The following is a 22,339-nucleotide window of genomic DNA, read 5'->3' as shown; positions in this document are numbered from 1 at the left end:
TAAGCTGGAGAACATGTCAAGCTGCTTGAGCCCTTTGCTGTTAACACAGACCAGCTTCAGTCACAGTCAGTGCCATGCCTGCTCAACCTCGAGGCACACTTGCTGATCACTGCTGTTGGAAAGCAATTAGCTCAAGTACTGCTGAAGGGCCTGCAAGGGCCCCTCAAACTCCAACAGGAGCCCCTCTTGCCGTCCTTCAGAAATACCGCTTCCTCGCATCCCGTATAGAGGTCAACGCGTCCTCCACGAATCAGCCTAATCTGACCGATAGTCTGTTGATGGAAATGGAGAAGTATTTCTGCGAGGTCAAACAGGGAGTGTTTAATGAGACACCATTGCAGTTCTGGAGATCTAGAGAAGCGGTGTATCCAAAACTTGCCCCTGTGGCATTGGATCTCTTAGTGCCCCGGCCTCACAAGCCTTTGTGGAGCGCATCTTCTCTTTGTGTGGACTGCGTTCATCTGACCTGAGAAACAGAACAACTACATCTCTGGAGCAACGAGTTTTTCTCAAGACCAATAAGAGATTATTGCTTGACTGAAGTAAAGCCATCTCTCTCATCTTTCTCACCCACGCACACTCACTCACGCACACACACAAAAAAATGGAAAAGCTGTATTTTAAACAGCTGATTCACTAATGCAAGGGACTTACATTCTTTTGTTTACCATGCTGGAACTTGGGACACAAGTTTATTTTTTATTTTTCATGTTCTTTTCTCAGATTGAGCTCCTGACACTCTGACAGAAATGTGGCTGGAAAATGGGTTGAACTCATGCTGTTCATGTGCGTCTTCTTTAGTCTGTTGGCTTTTTCTTGGCACACGTCACTTACACATTTAGCATTTACTGCGGAGTCTTGTCTAAACTGTTTACATATTTGTGCCCATATGACAATTTATGTACTGGTTTCATTGTTGAATACATATTTTCTAAAATTGTATGATGTTTTTGTTGAGTTATTATTACACAATACTTTTTCTGACCTTTTTGAATATTGCCCCTGACAAATAACCCAAATTACAACAAAAAAAGTAATTTTAAAAAGTAAAAAAGTAAAACTAATAAAGACTACACTAAAACTAAGCATTTTCAAAACTAAACTGAATTTGAAAACAAAAAGTCAAAACGAAATAAAAATAAAACCTAATGAAAAATGCAAAACTATAATAACCTTGGCGCAATTGGACACATTCAGCATGAGCACTACTTAGTGGACCGTTGTTTTTGAGAGCTCAAATCACTTGCACATGCGCGGGTGTCAGTGCGAACCAGTGGACGCATTAACCGAATATTTCCCGTCACTGACTGAACGCGTGTCCTCTTTCTTTTGTGAAATAACTGTAAATACCACTTTATTTCCGTGACTAATGTGCAATCTTGACAAATTAATTCATTATGATCAATGCATCACATTTTATTGTAAACCTGTGGTAAAACATTGATGCTTTAAATCTTTAAGTAAACAACAAAAATGCCAGCAAACGATAATATTCGTTTAGCGATCTTGCTCATTTCCAGTGATTTCTTTATGGTTATTTTTCTGATAAAACTTCCATTTGTTGGTGAAATGATGGGTTTGCGTGACGTTGTTCCAGAGAGGCGTGTTACGGGCGGGTTTTAGTGAAGCGCTGCAGAGCTTCATGGCCGACGGTGGAAACGCAGCGTGATTTTGGGCTCAGTACCACAGGTCCGAGGCTTTTAGCCCAGAGGACACACCAGGGCCAAGTTCAGCAGTGGATGACCAAGATGAGGAGGAGGAGCGCCAGCACCAGCCAAGAGAAAAAGAGATGGACAGGATGAGCTGATCAAGCTATTAGGGAGGACATGAAGTTTCAGAGAGAGATCGGACAGACTGGTCGCTCATTATTTTGACAGATTACTCTATGGCCCTGTTTACACCTGGTATTAAAGGCATACTTCACTGCTGGAAAGATTAATGTGTATTTAAACTGGGTCATGCATGTAGTAGAAATTGGTGCCTTTTAGACTGAGAAAAGCCAGAAAATGTATTTTTGCCTCATGTGGATGAAAGACAACAACTCCCAATATGCACTTGCTTCGCTGCCCTACGAGGCCACGCCTACCGGTTACAGAGGCCAGTGTTGGAAGAATTAATACAAATAGGTTACTAGTTGACTTGAAACTGAAAAGACGCCGTTTGTACATTCTGTGAGTGAGATCCCACCCACTATGGGCGAGTTGAAAACATGCGGCACTAGCTCCATTTTTAGCCTCTGGCCAGGAAATACTCTGATAATGCACAATGACGATTTTTGCGTCATAGGATATTTTTTTCTAGACAAAAAAAATACATAAATCTCTCGTCTCAGGGGGACATGAGGCAGGGAAGCATGGTAATTCGAAAACACTACAGGTTTTCTACTGATACAAAGCTTAATGCTAATCAGTGAAGTATCTCTCTAAGATGTGTTTTGGTCGATCGTATCAAGTGGACGATACGCTTTTTTTTGCTACGATAAATCACTCTTGGATTGCGTGTGTAACGGAGTTGTGCAGGCTGACGACTGCTAGAGAATGCGGTGTTTACTGTTTAGCGTCCTTGTTGGTGCACTGAGCCCCGCATGCCAGCAATCAGGGTTCGAGACCGACTCAGAGCAGGGCGGTTAGAATTGGAGGGTGAGATTTGGAGACGGAGCGATTAAGAGAGGGTTGTGTTTGCTTGCGTTGGTTTCAAATATCAGCAACGACTTTAAGAAATAACTTACTGCACCTTTAACACATTTTTTGAGATGTTAACATACAAGTTGCACATCAATGAAAAAAAAAAAACCTCATGTATATTATTAAGGGTAAAGTGGCTATATTTTCGTGTTTTTATTTGCAGCCATTTAATTTCTTTTGGTTTAAAAAACAAAGTTGAACCAACGTCATTTTCTGAGCTCTTCTCTGCATTATTCATGAGAATGAACTCTTTTATTCCGATCACTGTGCTGTATTATGCATGAGATCACATTACCAGTGCTATCATCTCTCCTTTGGCTGCCAGTTCAGTATAGGATCGATTTTAAGATTGTATTATTGGTTTTTAAAGCTCTTCACAACATGTCTCCAATTTATATTACTATCCATTTAGGATTTTACACATCGGCTAGGACGCGGAGATCGACGGATCAAATGTTGCTGCCATTCCCTTGTTCCAAGAAGTCAAGGGTGACCCGGCTTTAGTTGCAGTCGTTGCTCCTAAATTGTGGAACGGTCTTCCGCTCTATATTTGGCAGGCTCAATCTATAGAGGTTTTTAGGTCTCAGTTGAAAACGTATCTTTTTAACTTGGCTTTTGAAGGAAGTGCGTGTGTGGCTATTTGTGTGTAGGCATGTTCATTGTTATTTGGTATTTTTTATTATATGCTTATTATCTTTTTATTATTTACTCTTTATATACACTTCTAAAACAATTGTGAAGCATAAATGTACTATATCAATAAGTTGAACTATGTTACAATCATGTAGACTGAAAATTCAAAGAAAAGGGGACAAAAATGCCTTTACTGTGTTAAACTGATGCGTGTCAGTTGTTCAGAGATTGTAGTGCTGGGAAACAATGAAAATATTATTAGACCTTTAAAATGTTCTTCCACTTTTTTTTATAGGCCTTGCTGATATTTCTAAGAATTTTCATCAAAACGTTCATGAGTCTCTAATGATAAGAGTTTGTTGTCATAGGTTTATATTTGTAAAATACATCAAGGTGCCCTCAACTCTGTTGTTTGTTTTTCTTTCTCCGTTCATATATTAATATTCATTTGTCAGTATAATGTGTGTTCAGGCAAACAGAGGGATTTCATGACACTTTAAATGAATGACATGATACATTTCAGTAAGTTGTACTGTATCTTTCAACATGATGCCCATTCATGTTTATTTCGTGCTGTAACTAGTAGTTAAGAGGAAGAGATGACTACAGCGATCTGTCACGCCACATTAAAAGGTGTCAAAATTAAATGTATTTGAATTTGTTTTAAAATTGACCAAATTTGTTCAAAAATAAAATAGTTTGGCTGGTCCTGCGACTTATAGTCAGGTGCGACATTAATTCAACATTATAAATCAACATTATATATCAACATTAATTCATACTGACTGAGATGAACCAAGAGAAAACATTACCGTCTACAGCCGCGAGAGGGCGCTCTAGTTAGCGGAGTTGTTCAGAAGCGACACAGAGGAAGAACTCAATGTATTCAGTGTTGTGGAATGAGATCGCGGGAGCTTGGTGAACTTGCTTACCGGTAACTTGTTGGACTTGCTGGCTTATGTTAATTTAGCCTATTCAGCCTCCCAGGTATATGTTCTTTATGCTATTGTGTAGCTGAATAACTGTTAATGTGTTACGCTAACACACCGGACACCCATTCAGTCTGTTGTTCTTGTGTGCTGTTGTGGAGCTGAATAACTGTTAATGTGTTACGTTAACATGCCGAACACCTCAGCCTGTTGTTCTTTATGCTATTGTGTAGCTGAATAACTGTTAATGTGTTACGCTAACACACCGGACTCCTATTTAGCCTGTTGTTCTGTGTGCTGTTGTGCAGCTGAATAACTTGCCTTTCCAGATTAAATGTCTGTTCTTGGTCTTGGATTTTGTGAAAATCATTTCTAAATTTAATTGCGACTACTAGTCCAGTGCGACTTATATATGTTTTTTTTTTCTTCATGACGCATTTTATGACTGATGCGACTTATACTCCGGAGCGACTTATAGTCCGGAAAATACGGTACTTACTTACTTACTAGACTAGAAGATCTCCACTCATCAAAATGGAGATCGATTAAAATGGAGAAATCAATATTGTCAACCCAACCTTAGTTTCCACACTGCTGACTAGGGCTGGGCATTGTTCAAAAATGTTCGATATCTATACCTTAGATACCACCTCCTGAACGATACTTTTTATATGCCTCGTGCAATTGAGGCTTATTGGCTCATTGATGTTGACGAGATTAACCCCTCAGCTATCGAAATTTGGTACCAAACAACAAGACATTTTTTGATACTCGATGGGTCAATTCGGTCAGTGCCTAAAAAGCATTAAACTCATTACCAAGCCCTACTTCTGACATGTTTACCTGTGGATTTACGTTGTGGACAAGCTACAAAAACATGTGAAACGTGCGAAACACTATGAAATGTGACATCGGAGAAGCACTAATTAAACGTCACAGTTTTGGTCAATAATTCCGGCCCTCAAAAACTCTTTTGGCCGAAACAAAAACAAAAATTCAACTGAATAATTTTGGTTGCTGAAATTTTGGTGCATCGCTATGTAAAATTATAATCTTGGAAGCCAAATCTGAATATTGTGAGGAGGGATTTTCAGTGAATAATAACTTAAAATAAGCGATGTTCTTCGCAAAGCGACAATATCACAAAACTTCAGAAGACTTTAGCACTCTATTTTTATTTTGCTGTGAATGGTTACTAAATACCTATTGCACTGACATGGATTTACTTTTCTTGTAGCCCAACGAATATTAATTTCAAACATGCCAAAAGTGGGTGAAACAAACAAACAAACAAACACATCTCTGCTTGAAAACCATTGCCATGAATGTCTGAGAACTGATTTTGTAAGCGTCTTACCAAGATCCACATTTGAGGCCCAAAAAGCAGATCGACACTGGAACCGAACCAAGCTCTGGGGAACATACGAGATGTTGCACTTTGCTCGCATGAGGTACTGGATTTGACATGTTATCTAAGAGGGGAAAAGAAATGCGAGAGACCATCAGCCAAACAGCAGGATGACCAGACCTGTCATAATAATTACACCACGTGATTATTTGAGATAACTGAGATTATCACTTGACATTCAGCTAAATTTAGATTAATAATAAAATAAAATAAACACAGAAGACATGCCATAAGAGAAAGACACTTACCAACCGCTTACAGTACAGGAGGGCCGTTCCACTGTTACTGGCTGTGGCCCACTTTGTGAAGTTAATCACATGTTCGAGATGTGTGGAGAGTGACATCACATCCTGTTGCTGCTTTTTCAGGAGGGTTTCATGGTCCTTCGTGATGGCCTAAATAAACATGTATTTTACGCTTTATTAGCTTATGTAACACCACACTAGTATGTTATATTCAAAGTTGCGAATTTAACTTGTGGGCAAAATTGGACTATCGTCTACAAAAAATTTGTGAATAAAGCAGTTTCCATCCCTTGTTTTTAAGGCGAGACACGGCAGGCAAAAACATCTGGCTATTTGTCTTCAATAATAACATGTCTTCTTTCAGACTTGTGGTGAAAAAAAGTCCAAAATACACATTTAGGTCTTTATTTTACTACACTTTGTCTATTTGCGTCTGTAGATTTCTCAGAAATTCAACAAAAGTTGGCGCTCTGAAATCAACGCGCTGCTCCGCGATCTCTGTGTTCTTCCTTTAATCTCACACACGTCTGTGAAGCTCTCTCTCTTCTGTACAATGCTGTCGGATCCAAATATGGTCATTTCCTTTTAATCAGCAACCAATCGTGAAAGTATAATGGGCATTTAACCCTAAAAGCGAAATCTCATTGGCTGATGTCAATTTCTGACAACGTGATTGGTTCAGATGCATCACGTGACGCGCTCTGACATTTAGATGTGTGTTTTTGACGTTTTTTTCTGTTCAGTTGAAGGCCATAAATGCTGTGTTTATAAGTTTTTATGTGATTTAGCTGGTTTGTATTGTTGTTGCTAATGATTTGATAAGATATTGTGTCAGTAAATAGTTGTTTCCACTAAAAAAAAAGTATGATTTTTTACATTACAAATCTCTAAATGCCTTTTTCTCAAAATTAGGTTTTTGTTATTCTCCAGTGACACATCTCAGCCTATGAAGCACCGATGTACACCAAACTATCCAGTTATACACTTAGCAGTATTCTGAAGATATGTTCAGAGGGATTTGTTAATAAATCATTCCTGACCTGATTTATGTGACATTTTAATAAAAAAAATATGGCGAAAATTTGATTTCTTAGGTAATGAAAGCATATATCCTGAAATCCCTCTGAACATCTTTTTGCATCTTGTGTGTAATCAAAATGAAAAAAGAATTTTACACCTGGCTTTATCATATGTTCAGATCTATCTCCTGAAAATATATGCAAAATTGCGCATATTTCATGAGATAATGCCTAATTTGCATAATTAAACATACACAAGTTCATTAAATAAATGTATTACAAGTTTTTGAAATTTGTAAGTAATCAACTGAGGAAGTTTCATGGTGATATCTATTATTTTAACATTGTACCCTATTCACCTGTAGTGTCTCGCCTTAAGAGAACATGATTGTCACTTCCTGGGAAATTCACACAAAATATCTGTAATAAAAATGGAAGTTGCTGCAATCGGGGAAGAAACTTTTCTCCTACATCATATAAATGACTTCGCAATAAATGCTTTCATGTTGTCTAGCGCCTCAACTAATTAAATTGTCTGTGCATTTTTATAACTTATCCATATCCTGCCGTTTCCATTGTGTGTGTTTTTTATACGATATCCCAAAATGCGCATAGGTGAAAAATAGGTGAAAATAGGTGAATGGAAACATAGCTATTGTACTCTACACCAATCAAATGTGACAGCGATGCTTCTCAACTGGTTTTGCTACAGCACATAGGCTTGACATTGGACATCAAATGGCAACCCCCCCCCCAAAAAAAATCCCAAAATTGTCTATCATATTGATAGCATAGGGAAGTAAAATAATGCCAATTGTTTCTGAAATAAAAAAGCCTGTTGAATTGCACTACTTGAAAAAAATATGCATTGCATTAACCATGCTTGCATTTGACCAGCTTCTACTAAGTGATTTAAAGGGATAGTTCACCCAAAAATTGTAATTCTGTCATCTATTACTCGCCCTCATGTCGTGTTCATCTTCAAAACAAATGAAGATATTTTTGATGAAATCTGAGAGCTTTCTGTCCTTTCACTGACAGCTACGCAACTACCACTTTGATTTGGCTCACGATTTTTTTGATTTTAAAAGAAAAAAAAGTTTATAAAGAGATCGTAAAACTAATCCATATGAATCGATTGGTTTAGTCAAAATCTTCTGAAGAGATTTAATTGAGGCTTTTATTCACATATAAACATTCATCAACTCACACATCCGTTGAGATAAGCAGAAGCTAAAGCATATTCGCACATCAACGAACGAAAGTCAGCTATTGTACTCTACACCAATCAAATGTGACAGCGATGCTTCTCAACTGGTTTTGCTACAGCACATAGGCTTGACATTGGACATCAAATGGCAACCCCCCCCCAAAAAAAAATCCCAAAATTGTCTATCATATTGATAGCATAGGGAAGTAAAATAATGCCAATTGTTTCTGAAATAAAAAAGCCTGTTGAATTGCACTACTTGAAAAAAATATGCATTGCATTAACCATGCTTGCATTTGACCAGCTTCTACTAAGTGATTTAAAGGGATAGTTCACCCAAAAATTGTAATTCTGTCATCTATTACTCGCCCTCATGTCGTGTTCATCTTCAAAACAAATGAAGATATTTTTGATGAAATCTGAGAGCTTTCTGTCCTTTCACTGACAGCTACGCAACTACCACTTTGATTTGGCTCACGATTTTTTTGATTTTAAAAGAAAAAAAAGTTTATAAAGAGATCGTAAAACTAATCCATATGAATCGATTGGTTTAGTCAAAATCTTCTGAAGAGATTTAATTGAGGCTTTTATTCACATATAAACATTCATCAACTCACACATCCGTTGAGATAAGCAGAAGCTAAAGCATATTCGCACATCAACGAACGAAAGTCTTACGGGTTTGGAACAACATGAGGGTGAGTAAAAGATGACAGTATAAACATTTTTGGGTGAACTGTCCCTTTAAGGTTGATAAGCCTATCAATATTATGTTGTCTAATTTGATTTCTAGCATTTGTTTGTCCCTGCTGTTCGTAACCCATACTAGCACACCTGAGACCAACCAGTTGGAAGCACTGCTCTTGATGATGATGAAATATTGGACACTAGTACCTCAAGTTGATTGACTAATAACTTCCCCTTCCTGTTGATCTCCATTATGAGATTGCAGATGGACTTTTTAATCTCATTGGCCACAGTCTTGCGATTTTCATCCACTTGCTGAAGACTGACGAAAACAAGAAAAAAAAATACACCATTAAAATAAATAAAAATGAACAGTTTTCACATATCTTAACAGTGTACAGGGTTCCCAGTTTTTGACAAATTTGTTTTGCATGATTTATTTTCTACTGCATGTAATTGACGGATTTTTAAAAGTCATCAAACAATGTTTAATTTCAAAGTTTAAAACAAACCGTAAAAACATTTAGAATGAAATATATCTAGCAACTAGAAGAACTGCATATCCACTATAGCAAGGCTTCCCAAACTTTTTTGCCAGCCGAACATTTTAGAAGTAAAATATTTACTCTAAGTACACCCTAAGATTTTATGTTAATATTTAAAAAAAAAGAAAAAAAAAGCCATTTATTCATTTTGACGAACACGAACCCACTGCAGTTCCCTCACAAACAAACCCCTGTATCTGTACCCCAATCTTTTCAAATTGTATTCACTTCCATGACATTTTCAGGTATTCCATTGTGGAAATCACAATTTTAAAGTTACTATAAATCTAGGTTTCCCATGAGAGTAGGGAACCCTGGCTTTCATTTTTTTTAAATAAATATAAAAGATCACATATATAACATAAAACATACCCATTGTGTATGGTATTAGATACGTCCTCTATAGCTTTCTTCTTTTCTTGAAGTTGGCAGGTCATATTTTCCAGATGTTCCTTGTGGTTCTTATACGCATCTTCTAGAAACTGGTAACTGTATGGGAAAATCCGGTGTTAGCCGCTGTGTTCAGTCATTACAGAGACTGATGATGTCAGTGATATTTGCATTTATGTTAAAGCAATAAACATCTATAGGGCAAAACACTGAGCGGGGACGGACATTAAAATGCACGGTACTCCAGAGGTACAGCCTAAACACTTTCAGCTGACCCAAAAGTGAAAATTCTGTCATGATTTACTCGCCCTCATTTCTAACCTGTATGACTTTCTTCTGAGGAACACAGAGGAAGATATACTGAAGAATGTTTGTAACCAAACAATGTTGGGGACCACTGACTTCCAGTGACAAAAGAATCAAAATATTGTCTTTTATGTTCGACAGAAGGAAGGAAGTCACCGTTATGGAACGAGTTAATGAACAGAATTTTCCATTTTTGGTGAGCCATCCCTTTAAACAGAGGTCTTCAACCCTAGTGTGTGGAGTAAATATATAGACTATAATGTGTCTGTTTACATTGGCTTTTTCAAAAATAGCAGGTGCTGGTGTTTGGCGTTAACTAACGTCACGGATAGTTCCTATAGAGCCGTTTTAGACCCGACTCTGAAGTAGGAGCTAAATTAGTTCCTCTAAAAGGAGTTCCTAGAACTAATACCGTTCCTAGTTCCTGCGGTGCGAACACGCCAAACACTTCCTCCAATAGTTCTAGGAACTATGAAAAGCTTCCTCCGGTGCGAAAGCCCCTAAACAGGTCTTCAGGATTGCTTGAAAATCACAGGCACGTGTGCCGAAACCACTTTTCAGGACAGTGGGTCCTCAGGAACAGGGTTGAAGACATTACGCATGTTAATATGAGACTAGTGTGATAAGCGTTCCATGAATGATTTCTCACTACAGCTATAAAGTCACTACACATGACGTGAATGCGGGCCGTACTTATGGTCCTTGTGCTTGAGCAGCTGACAGTCTCTGCAGGTGAGGCGGTCGCAGGTTTCACAGAACAGCTTCAACGGCTCTTGTCTGTGGATGTCGCAGAAGACGGGCTTCTGTGTGGAAGCGCCCATCGCCTCTGTGAACAAACGGGAAGATAAATTAATTTGTGTACCTTCAGAAATGCACTCCTGAAAGTTTATATATACATGATGAGCCAAAACTTTATGACCAGTCACGGGCGAAGAGTGGATTGCAGATGAGAATTTACCAACAGTGTGTTTTACTAACCGTGGTTGCCAGAACTTTACAGTGAAAACATACGGAAGCAACATTTTAGGATTTACACATTTCGTTTACAGGAAATAAAAAAGTTATTTAATTTCATTAACGGATATATTAATGTTAATCTAGCCTGCCAACCAACTGAAATCGGTTTTGTATCTTTATAATATACTGAGAAACAGTTAATGAAGTGAAATCCACATGTAGAAGCGCATCACAAGTTGCTTTTCCACAAGCTGAGGTAAATGCTAATATACGAGCTCACAACACTGTATGTGTGTATATTATTGCTGCCAAATCACTTAATCACATCTAACAAAAGTTGTTTATATGTATGTGTGTGTGTACATATATACATAAGTCATGCACTCAAATATAAAACACCATCATGGTTACACACAACACTAAAAAACTAAGAAGCATCATAGTGAAGTATCACACAAGAAATCCTCGGAATGCCAACTTACGTTTTTTCACTGTGAATTATTTGTTTTTCGCTTCCAAAGACTCTAAAGTTAACAGTATTATTACATTGAATGCCCTGTAAGATTTATTAGTTTACAGGTTTAGGCCCTAGTTCACTTCAGAATTAACATTTCCAGATAATTTACTCACCCCCACGTCATCCAAGATATTCATGTCTTTCTGTCTTCAGTCGAAAATAAATTAAGGTTTTTGAGGAAAACATTCCAGGATTTTCTCCATATAGTGAACTTCCAATGGGAACCAACAGTTTGAAAGTCCAGATTGCAGTTTCACTGCAGCTTCAAAGTCTCTACACGATCCCAGCCGAGGAATAAAGGTCTCATCTAACCAAACCATTCATCAATTTTCTAAAAAAATAAACATTTATATAGCTACTTTTTGGTTTGGCTAAATAAGACCCTTATTCCTCGACTGGGATCGTGTAGAGTCTTTGAAGCTGCATTGAAACTGCAATCTGGACCTTCAAACCGTTGAAATCCACTATATGGAGAAAAATCCTGGAATGTTTTCCCCAAAAACCTTAAATTCTTTTCGCCTGAAGAAAGAAAGACATGAACATCTTGAATGACGTGCGGGTAAGTAAATTATCAGGAAATTTTAATGAACAAATCCTTTAAGAACGTATATAATAAGCATCTTTAGTTATATTAACAGGTTTTTACCGTGGCATTTTTTACAGACTTCTACCTGTAAAATTACCATAAAAATTGTTAATTTTTTACAGTGCACTTTAAATGTCTAAATGTTCCTAACGCTAACTCAGGTCTCACAGACTGATATCAATTACTCAAAAACATCTATAGAGGATGCATTACATATGTATTACCTTATTCAATTGGAAATGAGTGATCATTTTAGAGGGTTCACACACACAGGCCTCTGTTCGGGCTAATGCAGAGTTGTTTATGACCAAAGTTATACAACTCCAATTTAAGTTACTTTTGGGTGCAATAACTTTTACATTGAATGTCAAGTCTGTGTTTTAGCAAAAAAAAAAGGTATGTGTCCAAAAAACACGTACTGAGTAGGAGTTAGGCTACATGACAGGCTAAATCGTTTCTGGTTCACCCCAAACAAAGATAAAACCTCACAGTTATCTCACAAAATCATGTATTCCATAAGTATGTAATCATGTCAGTGCAATTTAGACAAGTCCAATGGATTCGTAGACCCAGAAAACATGGGGTTAGACACCAAGATTACTTGGCTAGGTAAAATAATGAAGGAGTTAGGATATTTTAAGGGCTTACTGCCCATTCTTGGACACCATCTTGAAAATGACACCTTTTTAGTGCCCAAACTTTGGTAAACTTTTAGTATGTTATTAAGGACACCTAATACCACAAAAAACAGCTGAGAAACCTTTTGTTATTTATTTAGGCGTTTTTTTATCTCTATATATGCACCTATCTAATATTTCGGGTCAAACCTGAGGACATTTCCGTTATTTGCCGGACCGTGTGATCTCTGGTGAACTTCACACGCTGGTGAGCGTCGATGCAGGTGACGCACAGAAACTCCACACACTCCACGCAGAAACCGCTGGCCTCGGTGTTATCGTCGCAACTCACGCAGAGCTGAGAGCAAAAGAGCCAATGTCAACTAATGCATGAGACATCAAAACATACATTCATTTCTTCACGACACAAGCCTTGAATGCTTTAAAAACCAGTATGTGGCTTTAAGGAGCATTATGGCACTGGTGTAGCATAGACGTTGACAGGCGTAAACACACACCTGACAGCTCTTTTCCATCGTGCTGCTCGGCACTTCCACAGAGTCCTTGACGAAGAAGTTATCCAAGACCTCAACTTCCATACACTCCTGCTGACAGACTGGACAGCGGATCATGTTCACTGATGGAACGAGAGAGAAGAGCAGGAAAACAGTCACCAGCATGTCACAAGATACAAAAGAGGAGATATTATTAAATATTCAAATAAAGTCCATTTATTAGAGCCGTCATTATCAATATTGGTATCACTGGCCTTAATCCATAGTAGGCTACTAAAATATGCCATTAAAAAAAATATTTAAATTATCGGTTAATCACGATTAATTATAGAAATTTGTGTGATTATTTGGATCAATTAAAGAAATAACTATTATCTACTCTGCTCTGATTGGTCAGATGGCCCAGTCTGTTGTGATTGATCTACTCTGCTCTGATTGGTCAGATGGCCCAGTCTGTTGTGATCAAGGGGGTAATCCATCAGCCGGAAACTGAAGCCTACCCGGGGGCCGCCATTGTAGCAGACCCTCACCTGCTGTTAGCATTCCATTGACTCCCATTCATTATGGCGTCACTTTGACAGCGAATAACTTTACATCTGAGGCGTTTGAAGACTCCATTTGTCCATTATTTATTTCTAAAGAAACACGACAATGTATAAAAGGCTCCATTACCTTGTACCTTACGTTATGGCCCCATAGAAGCAGTTTTTGTAAAAATAGGCTGACGATTGCGTCATAATCACGCGACTGTCGCACAGTCTAGAAATTACCGTATAGACCGGCGGAGAAGCTCGCATGCAATCGGAGAGACGTGGAGACATAAAGTCAAGGGAGAAGCCCATAGAGAGTCATAAAGTTGCTCTCTAATAGACAGCTAATACTCACGCTCTCCATCTCTGTGAGATTCGGAAGGGAATGATTCAGATTTCTCTCGGCACAGCTACTAGAAGACTGACAGCTGTCAGACAGGCTCACGTCACATCTACGTCATCAAGCTCAGTTTGAGTCTGCGCAGTACACCCAGCCATCAGGAAGTGTGTGCTTCTTGACTTCACTTTTCTCCGTTGAAGTCTATGTGGTCGCTGTGTCCATTTCTTTGTCTATGGTTGTGATTGGTCTACTCTGCTCGGTCAGATGGCCCAGTCTGTTGTGATTGGTCTACTCAGCTCTGACTGGACAGATGGCCCAGTGTGTTGTGATTGGTCTACTCTGCTCTGACTGGCCAGATGGCCCAGTGTGTTGTGATTGGTCTACTCAGCTCTGACTGGACAGATGGCCCAGTGTGTTGTGATTGGTCTACTCTGCTCTGACTGGCCAGATGGCCCAGTGTGTTGTGATTGGTCTACTCTGCTCTGACTGGCCAGATGGCCCAGTGTGTTGTGATTGGTCTACTCTGCTCTGATTGGCCAGATGGCCCAGTCTGTTGTGATTGGTCTACTCTGCTCTGACTGGACAGATGCCACAGTGTGTTGTGATTGGTCTACGACGATTGGTCTACTCTGCTCTGATTGGTCAGGTGGCCCAGTCTGTTGTGATTGGTCTACTCAGCTCTGACTGGACAGATGGCTCAGTGTGTTGTGATTGGTCTACTCTGCTCTGATTGGCCAGATGGCCCAGTGTGTTGTGATTGGTCTACTCTGCTCTGACTGGACAGATGGCCCAGTGTGTTGTGATTGGTCTACTCTGCTCTGACTGGACAGATGGCCCAGTGTGTTGTGATTGGTCTACTCTGCTCTGACTGGACAGATGCCACAGTGTGTTGTGATTGGTCTACGACAATTGGTCTACTCTGCTCTGATTGGTCAGGTGGCCCCGTCTGTAGTGATTGGTCTACTCTGCTCTGATTGGTCAGATGGCCCAGTCTGTTGTGATTGGTCTACTCTACTCTGATTGGTCAGGTGGCCCAGTGTGTTGTGATTGGTCTACTCTGCTCTGACTGGACAGATGCCACAGTGTGTTGTGATTGGTCTACGACGATTGGTCTACTCTGCTCTGATTGGTCAGGTGGCCCCGTCTGTAGTGATTGGTCTACTCTGCTCTGATTGGTCAGATGGCCCAGTCTGTTGTGATTGGTCTACTCTACTCTGATTGGTCAGGTGGCCCAGTGTGTTGTGATTGGTCTACTCTGCTCTGACTGGACAGATGCCACAGTGTGTTGTGATTGGTCTACGACGATTGGTCTACTCTGCTCTGATTGGTCAGGTGGCCCCGTCTGTAGTGATTGGTCTACTCTGCTCTGATTGGTCAGATGGCCCAGTCTGTTGTGATTGGTCTACTCTACTCTGATTGAGGGCGGGTCAGTAGATGTCGTTTGGGGGAAGCCAATGGAGACCATAGGCTAGCATTATGCAAAAAATGTTTACGTAGGTATGTAACAGGAACGGAAACTGGAATTGCTGGTGACTTGTTTCAGCAGTTCAGAATAGATTATTTTACGAGACAAATAACTTCATTTGTTGTGCACTTTGATCTTTAAAACTTTGCAGACCTTTGACATTCACATACAGTTAACACTACTTGAAAAGTAATATGCAAAAGACTATAATAGGAGTCGGAACACTTTAAGTGCTAAACTACTACTCATAAATGTCTTTATTTGTCGAAACAGTAACGCAGGGCTGTTTTTATGTGGTTAAACCATTTTGATTGTGTAGAATGTTTATACAGAATTTCATATACTAAATTCCAAATAATTTATTATATTTATATTTTTTGTTTTGACAATTTAGTTAAATAATAATCGATGACAAAGCAGAATCCTAGTAAAAGAGATTACTATCAGTACCTAAAAATCTTAAAACCTTTGATCGTATGTTTGTTCAGTTGTATTTATTTGTGCGATTGCTAATTTGTATGCGTTTTAATTATGGAGTGTTTACTTGTCATTAATAATGCTTGAAATGTATATTAGTTAGACTAGTTGTTTTTAAACCATAGGCAAAAGTTCCTTGTGTAAGTGTTCTGTAGTTTGATTTTTTTTCATGGTATTCAGCTACACTGAAATGTTTTGCAATAAGACTTAGAATTAATATGAATGATATCTAAGTTTTATTTGAATTGAAATTAGGAATCGATAAGCAGAATTGGAATTGTTAAAGATTAACAGCATGCCACTCGGGGGTCGGGGCCTTCTTATTCCCATGGGTCTCATTTCACCTTTTCACTTCAAAATAAAAACAATATTTTGTTTTACTCCACAAATCTAAAAACATATGAATGTCCACAAACCCCTCATTACACACACACACACAAAAAAAAATCAACATAACCCAATGACACAGAAGTTCACTATATCCAGAGACCCAAAATGAGGTCACTTAACCTCAAAACTGTTTTGACTGACTACATCTTCCAAATGTTGACATTCTAATGAAATGACACAATTTTAAGCAAAAAAAAAAGTTGGGGTGGGTCATTTTACCCTATATATTTTACTCAATTTTGTATATTTACATCACCTTTATGCATTTGACAGACAACCTTATTCGAAGAGCTTTACAGTGCATTCAAAGCACACATTAGATCACTCTTGCATTCCCTGGGAACCGAGCCCATGGTGTTTAGTGCCATGCTTCTACCATTTTGTAAACATCGAATCGTCTTTGTTCTAGCCTGAACTTTTACAGCAGCTTCGGTTCTTTGCATCAGCTCTTCTGTTGTGTTACAGCCACCTTGAGATACATTTTGTGAACGAGTAAAAGTGAAAGCAAACTCTTACACTGGTTGGCGTTGCCGGCTGTGCTGGCAGGTGTGTTGTGAGCAGGTAAACATCTCTTACAGAAGGAGTGCAAGCAGGGCAGCAGCTTCGGTTCTCTGCTGCTGAAGCTGAGCTTACACACGAAACACACGTCCATCAGAGCCATCATCATCGTCACTCTCACACCGCCCTGGTCTTCATCCTCGCGCTTGCTCTCCGCCTCGTTCTCCACGACGATCACCACATCATCAGATTCAATCTTCTCACTTCCATCCATCCTCTTATTCCAGGAAGACCATCTCAGATTCGCATCGTTAACCGCTGCTGTGCTGCAGTCCGCGCTGTGATCTTCATAAACATCTGAATAAATCCACACAGCGCTGAAGATACGCAGAACATAAAGGATCCCGTTCACTTATTAGCGCGGTTTCAATAGTGAATCAAGTTTAGAAATGTAACACAGTTCTGTGTTGTTACCAGACGCATATGATGATGACGACCAGAGGCCACAATTATGACGTCCCATGGCCTCCATTGTGACGTGTACCACGGGCCACGGCAGCCGGGAGAGGACAAATGTCTCAGGGGAAAAAATAAATCGCATGGTAAAGGTTATAATGAGAACGAGCCGTCTTATATTCGTAAACGCAGACATACATTTTTATTCTTAATAGAATAAATAAAAATAAGCAATGAAATACTTTGAAAAGCTAGTGAATTCTACCACGTTTATATGTGATTTGTAAACAATTAACTTTTTCTTGTATTTTATTCTTTTTTAAATTGCATTATTTTAATATTTTAATTATTTAATTGTAATATAAATGTGTTTATATATAAATAAATCTAAATAATGATTTCCCCTGCAGGTACCCTTTTTTATTTCAATGTCTATTTAAACTTCCTGTTTAAATCATTCGGGTGTAGAGCGTGTAATCTTACACGCCCCATGTCATGTACTTCATGTTACTTTTCTCGGCGATGGAAATGATTCACCAATCACAGTTGATTTGATTACTGAGGATTTAGCAATGGGGAAAACATTTTAATAAAATTATAATTAATGCGGATGAATGGAGGAATCAGTTAAATCTTCCCAAGCTAAAATAACGATTTTAAAATTTAATGAACTATGGAAAAACTATATAATGGGTTCATCTTTTGCGATTATTTTATGAAATGCACCTAGTGCTTTTGGAGGGCACGACAGATCTTTTGTGAGGCCATTTCTAATATATTGCGTATCCAGGATGTTAACACCACATGATACGAGTTTTTCTTAAAACATAGTTTTGTTCTTGGATAGTGAAAATAGGGGGAAATGTGTGAAAAGGGCTATTTACTTCCTAGGCACATGCTTTCTTGTGAAAATTAGTTAGTTAACGGGAAGTTTACAGAGGAAAGCAAAAATGAGCATTTTTCAAAAATCAAATTGTGTATATAAAACCACATAAGTAATTTTTTTAGCTAAATAATGCTTTATACAGTTCATTTTAAATACATTATTGATTTAGGGAGAGTGGGACACAACCTAACACTTTCTCACTTTGTGTAAATCTAATTGGGTTCAGAGTATAATTTTTTTTTTAACAATAATTTCACATCTGGTGCAAAAATGTGGTCTTGTTTCTATATTACAGTGTATACTTCTTTTCTTTATTTATCCTGAAAGAAAGGGAGTGAAATGTGACATCCTGCCACAGTGGGGCACATTGATTCATGTCCATATGGCAGCTTAAAATGTGATCTAATAAAAACAATATCTATTAATCAACTAAAACATTTTGTCACAAAAATAAAATTATTAACTTTTTCATATGAAATAATCGCATATTTTATATTTAAAATGAGTTTGACAACAAACACACTGCAAAACAGAGCTATACAGCATAGTTCAAAACAATGTAAACAGCATTGACTCTCAGTCTTTATTACCCTGTTTCTCAATACAATTCATAAAAGTTATTCATATGAATTACATATCTAATGTCATAGAATAGCAGAATTCTAATAGCAAAGCACATTGTATCTCAGTGTGATAATGTGCCCCATCCGCACAACTGATTTAAAACTGGCTAGTGTCTTCTGCTAGTTAGCTAAGCATTTAAGAAGTATCGGTTAACACTTTACAATAAGGTCTCATTGTTAACATTAACATTTAAACCACCTGTGCGTCCCAAATCACATACTGTCTAAGTAGGTACTACATTTGAATTTGAACTTACTACGTGACTGTGTGAATATGAGTAGTATGAATGAAATTCGGACGTACTACATTCGCAATGTTGTTACAATCACATGACCTACCAGCGTCAGTTGCGTTGCTTCACTGCCATTCACAACTCCTCTCCCAGACTTCTTCCCGACAGTCAAAGCGAATTTACGTCACGAAAGTGTGGACTCGTAGGAAGACCACGTGTGTTTAGGGTGCCATTTGGGACAGAGCAAATAAGTGTCTATTGAATGTGCACTTCAGAATCTCGCTGTTAGAAGCTGCTCATCTGGGTATTTTTCGCCTTTTCCCCCCAGAAATCTATATATTCGGACATACTACTCTTGGTGTACTGTTTTTCACATACTGTATGTACTATAGTAGGGAAGTGTTCGATTTCAATGTCTGTTACAACTAGCCCAGCACTAGGTTGTTCCCTGCTAACCCCTAATATATATCAGTAATATATTATTGTTACTTTATATACTATATTATTACTATATATCAGTAATAATATAAGTATAATTTCACTCCTGCTCTGATTAATAGAAAGACCTGAGGCATCTCAGAATAGATTTAGCATTGCCAGAATGTGTGATTGAGATAACTTCTTCTAAACAAGGTTTGTCGCCAATGGAGGAACTGGGACCAATAAGCTTGGGACTAATGTCCCTACTTGAGCCAGCAATGGTATCTTTAATTGTGGCCTCTATAATGTATAATGTATATAATTCAATGGACTGTCTGGGTCCACAAGACTGTTAATACACTTGCCCATATTATTGCCGACTAATGCCAAACATCAGACTCTGCAGCTGATCTGGTTAATGTAGCTTTGCAATCGTGGGTTCAATAGCGGGTCAAAGCCATGGGGTGGTTGGTTCAGGCGCGGCACAAAGTTTGTATAGTGCAACCTTGCAGGGATACTCATTCTGATTCCTGGTCAGGTATTTGGACCAGCTGTTCAGAGACAATTTGGAGAGCAGGCGTGTTGCTTCGGAAGTCAGTTAGAGAAATTATTTCATTTAGTTTCATTTAAGGCTTCGAGTTATTTGTCCTGGTGACGCAATAGAGGAGATAAAACCACCTAGTGACGTCAGTGATCATGTTATGCCTACATGTTGTACGATTTTGGCCTGTCCCAGACGAAAGATGGCCAATCGTGGCAACTTCTGTGGTCATGGCTCTTAAAAAACGGTGATCCTACGTCGCACAGTGAGAGTGGTTCAAAGACGGCAGTTCATGGTCTTGCGACCAAAGTTAAAAGGCCAATAAAAAAGCAACACGAAATGGCCTATTGATCAACGTGACATGGTGCTAAAACTTAAACTACTTACCTCAAGCTCCATTTGCACTTGGCATGCCAAGTTGTCTTCTTTTCCCTAGCCATGACCTCAAGTCTGGTCAAAGTCAGAAGTATGCGCTAGTGAGGGAGCATTTAATCATTGGCGCCTCCGTCCACTTCCGGCAATTGTGACCACAGATGCCAGCCTTCACAAGGGGGTCAGACAGGCATGATGGGAACAAGGGGAAGAAAGCTTCGGTCCCAGCAATTACCTGGAACCGAAAGTTGTTCTCAACAGTAAATCACTTTTTAAATCAGAACACAAAAGTGCTAATTCAGCCATTTTCAACATCTATCACCAGGGTGGCAGTAGATCCTTGAAGCTCCTTCAGGCTCTGCACAAACTAAGCCTTTAGGGCAGATGTCCACCTACTTTCTCTAAGAGCAATGCACACATGTTGTCAGGAGAGTGAGAACTCCATCCGGAGTCATTTCACATATGAGATAGTGGACATGAAATGGTTCTAGCTGAGCAAGGAAACGGGTTCACTAGGACAGGATGTGATGGCTCACTTACTGGCAGACAATGTCTGGTCTACTTTACACGTTTCCTCCATTTCCAATCATTTGGTTAGTTCTAAGTCACATTCAAATATTGAACCAGCCGCTGTTTTTGCTGGCCAAGTAGGCCGTGGTTTCCAATGGAGTCCAGAGGACTCAAAGGCTTTTTTTTTACTAAAGTTATTGAGTCAGTGTGTTAATGCGCCAGTGTTGTTACCGATGTTTCACACAGCAGACCTCAGGATGCGTTGTGGTCTTTTCCCTGGACCAATTATTTATACAGTAATCCTAAAGACTTTGGTTGGAATTTTCCAGGTGTTTGTGATTAGGGTTGGAGCTAAACTCTTCAGGAAAACGGGCCAGGGTTGCCGACCACTGCTCTTCGCTCATGTCTCCGTCTTCACATACGATAGGCTTAAGTGTTTTACAAGGGTAGATCATGTAATTTTGCAACAGGACGTCTGTAATAATAATGGTCAATTCGCCCAGGATAAGAGATATCAGCAAAACTAGCAGAAGTGGGAGACCTTCTTGTCGTCGTGTGCGTATTACGTTGCTTTCTCATATCATGTGCGCAAACACATATAGCCTTAACACATAACCACGTATAACTTAACAGTTACTGTAAGTCCGGTCGAACGATATATTAATTAAATTCAGATTGGATTATGTTGGTAATAGGCACTTACCTAACGGTAAAAGAAGTTTCGTGCCTCTGACAAGAGCTTTCGACCTTCTTTTTGATCTGAATGGTATGCAGAAAACACTTGACTTTTGCCAGACTTGTCCCACCGCCTAGAACGCAACTGAATGCTTTTTCAATTGCCTCCATACTTGAAAAAACACGGAAAACTACTTATATACGGAAATTAGGGAATATTTATGTACATATTTACAGCGGGTCTATTTGCACGGGATTAGTATTACCCGAGGTAATTTTTCAGGACCTTTTTACTGAAGGTAAAAATCGCCGTAATCTTTACCGACTTTAATGATTACTGAGATGGAACATTCGGACGGGACTAAAATCAATGAGAAGCTCTGGTAATAATTACTTTACCCCACCTCTCCATGTTAAACTAGTCCCGTCCGAACAAGACTTTAATGTGACTTCCACACCAAACACCTCCACAACCACAACTGGGCAACCAAACACACTTCAACCAATACCATTCAAGAGCTTTGTACTAAGATTTTTCTAAAGAGAGTTCAATAACCTCTAGTATACTTTTGTTCAATAAATTGCATATGCATGTCTTGAATGATTGGTGGGATACTACTTCTGTGCAGGTTCAGAATGGTGAATAGTGATACATATACGTGTAATGCACATTGC

The 22,339-nt window shown here is 38.8% G+C and overlaps 1 protein-coding gene across 4 annotated transcripts in view; it reads right to left on the bottom strand.

The window, feature by feature from the left end:
* trim24 (tripartite motif containing 24) overlaps positions 1-17,552 on the bottom strand; it is a 30,200-nt gene extending 12,648 nt beyond the window's left edge. For 2 of the 4 annotated variants that reach the window (XM_079623678.1, XM_079623676.1), the window contains exons 1-8: positions 16,967-17,534; positions 13,252-13,370; positions 12,944-13,091; positions 10,750-10,882; positions 9,733-9,849; positions 9,023-9,137; positions 5,903-6,049; positions 5,604-5,718 (exon numbers count right to left, since the gene is read on the bottom strand). In XM_079623678.1, the coding sequence (XP_079479804.1) occupies positions 5,604-5,718; positions 5,903-6,049; positions 9,023-9,137; positions 9,733-9,849; positions 10,750-10,882; positions 12,944-13,091; positions 13,252-13,370; positions 16,967-17,222 (1,150 nt within the window). In that variant the 5' untranslated portion in view covers positions 17,223-17,534. Of the gene's footprint in view, positions 1-5,603; positions 5,719-5,902; positions 6,050-9,022; positions 9,138-9,732; positions 9,850-10,749; positions 10,883-12,943; positions 13,092-13,251; positions 13,371-16,966 lie in introns of all 4 variants that reach the window. The other 2 variants (XM_079623679.1, XM_079623677.1) reach the window with 2 other exon arrangements.
* Between the last annotated feature and the right edge of the window lie 4,787 nt (positions 17,553-22,339).

Source organism: Phoxinus phoxinus (assembly GCF_949152265.1).
Source record: "Phoxinus phoxinus genome assembly, chromosome: 9".
In the NCBI taxonomy this organism is placed as follows: Eukaryota; Metazoa; Chordata; class Actinopteri; order Cypriniformes; family Leuciscidae; genus Phoxinus; species Phoxinus phoxinus.
The sequence above is the reverse complement of the archived record's forward strand: the minus strand, read 5'-3'. Positions and strand labels throughout refer to the sequence as shown.